Below are 5,918 nucleotides of genomic sequence, written 5' to 3' on the forward strand. Positions count from 1 at the left end.
CACACACACCCCCACCCCACACACAACAACACCACACCACACACACACACCCAATATATTATATAAATGATATATACATATATATAATGTAACAAAAGGTATTAATGAGAATGAATATTTTTCCAAAATACAAGAGATGTATTTTGCCCCTTTTTCTTACTCTTCGTCAAAAACAGTATTTTGACGAAGACGTAATCAAAACCGGTCAAATTCATCTCTTGTATTGTGAAGATATTATTCTCATTCATTTGTCTACATTTGTCAATAGAATACGGTTCACAACACCACCACACACACAATATATTTTATTTATTATAATATATAAATATATAATATAATATTTATATATTATATATATATATATATTAATAATTGTGTGTGTGGGGTGTTTGTGTGTGGTGTGGGGTGTGTGTGTATCATCAACACACACATACTTATATTATAATATATTTTAAAAAATATATATATTTAAAATATATTATATATATAATTATTTAAAATACATAATCATACTATTACATACAACACCCACACACCACACACCAACCATACTATACAAATATTGTATATATATATATAATAAATATATATTAAAATATATAATATATATATATTATATATAAAATATTGTGTGTGTGTGTGTGTATACAACATATAATATTAAAATTTTATATATAAAATTTATATATATATAATATAATATATTAATATATATATATAATATTAATGTTTTGGGTGTGTGTGTGTGTGTGTGTGTGTGTGTGTGTTACAACATAACTAATTTTAATATTATATATTTTAAAATTATATATTTATATATAATATATATATTATATATATATAATTTGTATATTTAGTTTTAAAATTTAGATTAAATATAATTTTTACCCCGACCCCCCCGTTCTCTGCCCCAACCAAGGAGGAGGCAGACGGCGTGTTTCCCGGGGTCGTGAAATAAAAGCCCCAAAGAGGAACCCCCACAGCGTCCCCAAACCAGAGGGAAAACCCCTTGGGCGAGCGGGCACGAAAAAAAACCAAAATACAGTCGTTCCTTTAACAAAGTTATTTACCCGTACACTTTTCTATGGCACAACAGGGGGAAAACCAGCATGCACACGACGAAACCTTATAACGGGAAACCCAAAAAGTAACAGGTCCAAGGGCACACCGAGGCCCTTCACAGGAGCAGCGCCCAAATCCGTCCCCCTTGGCTTGCTCCTCCGTCCTCCTCGCGCCATTTTACATCAGTTTCCTAGGTCATCCTTTTCATTTTTAACACAGCCCAGGTCACCCTTTTTTCTTTTAAACCCTGTTTCGCACAGGACAAAGCCCCATGGCGTACCTATCCCCCCTATAGCGGGACGCCCTGCTCTGACAACCTAAACCTGAAACAAACTACGAAAATTTAAAAAAAATTAGTCCTCGGAAAAAAAAATTTTTTCAAACAAAAGAAACCGTAATTAAAAATCTTTCTCAGAAACAAAAAAATTTTCATCCATGGGGCCCTTTCTTCGCTCCTCCCCTGGGGTCGTTTGGGAGGAGGTGGGGCCCCGGGGGTAAGTTTTGGGCCCCAAGGGCACCCAGAGGGGTACTCCTGCCCAGACGGGCTCATTCACCTTGACGTCTGTTAAAATCGCCCCCCCCCGCCAAATCTCGCCTCATCTCGGTCGTGTTGCCACACCCCACGCCCTCTGGGGCTAACGTCTTTCTTTTTCTCCATGGCCCCGGGAAGTTTCCTGGCCCATGGTAATGCCCAGCCAGTCCATGTGGACAAAGGGGGTCGTTTTCGCCCTCTGCAATTTTGATGGGTTGTCATCAATTCTCGCAAGGGGTATATCTTGATAGTCATGTCATTCGCCCCCGGGTAGTCCACACAGAAGCGTTGTGTACCGTCCTTTTTCTTCCCGGGACTACCGTATGAACCATGGATGCTGCCCGTTCAGTCACCCCCCTGCGCCGCCAGTCATTGACAGGTGCTGCATCTCTTCCCCGCCTGGTTGGTGTAATACTGGGGGGGGGGCTCTTGATGGGCAAATCCCTTCCGGTGTTAAGGGGGGGTTTCCCCAACCCTGTGGGGCCCAGGTCCAAGCCCCCCTGTAAAAAAATCTGCATACTGAGCCGGGGTTGTGGCACATCTTCTCTGTCTGTTTTCCGTCAGGTTAGCGGGGCTCCGGGCGCCAAGTCCTCGAGAAGTCGGGCAACCTCCCACCCCCAAACAATCCTCTTTCCCCCGACGACTTTCTGGACACCCCACTTCCTCAAAAGTGCCCACTTTGCAAGCGGCACCTTCTGGGCCCCTTAAAATCGGAAAATTTAGCTACCAAACAAAAAAAAACCCCTCCCCGGCCCAAAGGGCTCCGCCCAACCGTACGCCACAGCCAGCTGGGGGTTTTGGATGGGCTCCACAGGCCCCCCCCCACACATCACTCTTGACGTCGCCACCAGATTCTAGTTGTCCTGGGGGCAAGGTCAGTCGCTCAGCCAAAACTCCTCTGCAAGCCAACCCGGGAAAGCAAGGGCACCTTTTTCCCCGTGCACCCTCACCACTTCCGTCCAAGGTCGACACCGCCTTCTCTGCGTGGGGTAGTAAAGGGGCCCAAAACAGTCCCGGGTCCCTGTCGGCCCCCCCCCACATCACCGGGCCCTGCCCCCGTGCTCCCACCCCCAATACGAGCCTCCACGGGCCCCTTTTGAGCTCAACAATGCCCCGTACCCCACACAGTCTCTGGGGTGAACGGGAAAAGTCGCATAGGGGCCCAAATATCAGGCCACCTAGGCTTCTCACCCCAGGTCCACTTCAGGCGGATGGCTTCCCTTTTTTGAGCCCTCCTCCTGCTGGCGGGTTCAGGCGTTTCCCAAGTGGGACCCGGGAACGAGGACGGGGGGGTTTCGGCCCCCCTTCTCCCCTGCCCGGGTTTTTTCCCCGCACCATTCTTGCCTTGGGAATGCACTCGGATGGTACCATCCCTCCACAGTCCTTGACCCACTGTGGAAGGTCGAATCCGTCCGGTTGAGGGGACGGGGTTCTGGGGCTCCCTGACCCCGACTACGTCTGGCCCTTCCCACCGCACCCCCCAACCAAGCCTTGGAAAAGTGCTCGGCCCCCTTCCTAAATGCTACTTCTCCACTTTAGCCTTCCGGCCCCGGAGGCATGGTGGGGTGAGCACGGGCCCCCTAGGCCAGGTTTTGCCTTCGGGAAAGGGCCTCGCTCCAAAGGGCCCCCTCGTGGGCCCCCTGAAGGTCCTCAGGGTTCCCTGCTTGACGTGATTTGCAGCTGCGGGTCCTGCAAAGCATCAAAAAAAGAAATCGGGGCCAGGACCCCGATCATCTTTTCTGCAGCTGCAGGGTACGACCTCCTTACCAGCGCCCCAATCCTCCCCAGCTGGGACAGTGTTCGCCCCCCTCACGAGCCCCTTTCTTCAAGGGGGCCCCGATATACCCGCCTGGGGGGGTTGCCCAAAACGGCTTTTAAAAGCCCGCCACGCTGGTTAAGAGGATTTGGGTGCCGGCAGATTCTCCAACACTTCCACCCGGGGCCCCTTAGCGCTGTTACCATGCAGGGGCCCTTTTCCCTTCTGGGGTCCAGCCCTGGGCAGATGCCCCGCATTTCAAATGCCCGGGGCCCCCTTCCCCCGTACCAGCTGGCTTACGCTTCACGAATGTCCCGGAGGGCGAGGGGGTGCGGGGTGGGAAAGCGGCCCGGAAAAATAATCCCCTGGGGGGGAGGGAAGGGGGTGAGGGAGGGAAAAGGGGGTTGACCGGGTCCGAGTTTGCCGCCAATACCAAGGTAGCGGTTCCGATGGGTCCCCCCTTTTTGCAGGACCACTGGTCCACGACGCTGCGAGGCCCGGGGGGTTTCCTGCCCCAAACCCCCGGCAGACCCCGTAAAATCTCCCCTCTGCTCTGTTCCCGAACCCGTCTCCCCTCTGCTTCAACGTTTTTCTAACCTCGTGACGGCCCCCCTCCTTCACTTCCTCCCTAGGCCCGAACCTCGCCCCTTTGATCTGCACCCCCTCCACAGTTACTCTTCCCGCTGTTGCAAAACCTTGCGGTGTACTGCGAAATTTTTTCCTCTTCCACAATGCAAGATTGCTCTGTCACCCCAAAAATTGGCAGAACTGTTCCCCTGCCTTCCTTGCCTGCATCTCGACGGATGGTTTCGCCTCTTGCGTGCCCCCTTGTGCCGCTCTTTGCCCTTTGTGCCTTTCCTCCCTCATACCAGCCAGCATGGCTGATCAGGTCCATTGGCTCGGTTACCTCACCCTGCCTCCTCAGTCATGGCTCCTCTCCCTCATGGCTGCCCCGATCTTTGGACAACATGAAAATCGGCGCTCTCACGATCAAATACACAAAACCCTCCTGACACCCTTTGTTACCCAACCGCCTCGTCTCTCTGCCCCAACACAAGGGAGGAGGCAACGGCGTCTATCCACAGGGTCTGAAATGAACACTCCCAAAAGGGAACCCGCACCCAGGTCCCCCCAACACCCCTGAGGGGAAACCCCGGCGAGGCGGGCACGAAATAAACCCCCAAAAGCAGCGTTCCTTTATTACACAAGTTATTTTCCCCTACACTTTTCATAGGGCCAAAACAGGGGGAAACCCATGTCCACTGCACGATACGCTTATAACGGGAACCCCCAAAGTTATCAGGTCCAAAAGGGCACACACGAGGTTTCCCCAGGACAGCGCCCAAATCCGTCTCCCCTTGGGTTGTTTCCTCCCCCCCTCCAGCCCCTTGGTCATGTTTGGGCCAGGTCAAACCTTTTTATGTTAAAAACTTCCCCAGGTTCCTTTTTTATGTTAACCCCCCTTTTCCACAGAGACAAAAACCCACTGCTAGCCTATCCCCCCCCCTTTACGCGACGCCCGTCTGCTCGCATACCTAACCCGAAACAAACTACAGAAAAATTTTTAAATAAATTTGCCTCAGGAAAAAAACAAAATTCTTTCAAACAAAAATAACCGAATTGAAAATCAGTCTCCCGAAACACAAAAATCTTTCACCAGTGCGGGTTTTTTCCTCCCCCCGCTGGGGGGGGGCTGGAGGGGTTTGGGGGCGGCGGTAATTGGCAGGGGCCCCAGAGGGGTATCTCCTGCTCCAAGACCTGGCTCCTGGTCACCTTTGGGCTGTTCATCGCCCCCACCCTCCAAAGCTCGTCCCATCTCGGTCAGTGTTGCCATACCCCATCGCCGTACTGGGGCTAAAAGTCCTTCTTTTTCTCCATGGCCCAGGGGTGCTTCCTGCCCCGGTAATGCCCCAGCCAGTCCCCGTGGAAAACGACGGGCGTTTTCGCCCCCTGCGAATTTGATAGGGGTCTCAAATTTTTGGCAAGGGGTAGAGCCCCCCCGATAGTCATGTCATTCAGCGCCCGGTAGTCCACACAGAAGCGTTGTGTCCGCCTTCTTCTTCACCAGGACTACCGGGGGATACCTGGGCTGTCTGACCGTTCTCCCCCCTGCGCCGCCAGCTCATTTTCAGTGCGCTGCATCTCTTCTCGCCTGGGTTGGGGTAATATTTGGGGGGGGCTTTGAGGGCAAAATACTTTCCCTTTCAGCTTTAAAAGGGGAACAAAGTATATCCGGGCACAAGGGGGCACACGGGTCTTCACGGGGCAGCACCCTCTCCGTCTCCCTTGGCTTTTTTCTCCCCCCCTCCGCTCGCGAATTGCTCATTTTTCCCAGGTCTCCTTTTCTTTAACAATGCCCAGGTCATCCTTTTCATGTTAACACAGTTTTGCACAGAGCAAAGACCCACTGGCATGCAATATTATTTATATTATATATAATTTTTAAATTTATAATTTTTAATATATATATATATTATATATATATATATTATATATATATAACACACACACACCACACACACACACACACACACACATACTAATTAATTTTATATATATATATATAAT

The 5,918-nt window shown here is 50.4% G+C and overlaps 1 protein-coding gene across 1 annotated transcript; it reads left to right on the top strand.

Annotated features, from left to right (window-relative positions):
- Window positions 1-1,924: 1,924 nt before the first annotated feature.
- Window positions 1,925-3,014, top strand: LOC119569606 (basic proline-rich protein-like). Its single transcript, XM_037917685.1, has 2 exons — window positions 1,925-1,973; window positions 2,266-3,014. The coding sequence occupies exons 1-2, from the start codon at window positions 1,925-1,927 to the stop codon at window positions 3,012-3,014; spliced, it is 798 nt and encodes a 265-aa protein (XP_037773613.1).
- Window positions 3,015-5,918: the final 2,904 nt, after the last annotated feature.

This window comes from Penaeus monodon, unplaced genomic scaffold, assembly GCF_015228065.2.
Source record: "Penaeus monodon isolate SGIC_2016 unplaced genomic scaffold, NSTDA_Pmon_1 PmonScaffold_17052, whole genome shotgun sequence".
Classification (NCBI taxonomy): Eukaryota; Metazoa; Arthropoda; class Malacostraca; order Decapoda; family Penaeidae; genus Penaeus; species Penaeus monodon.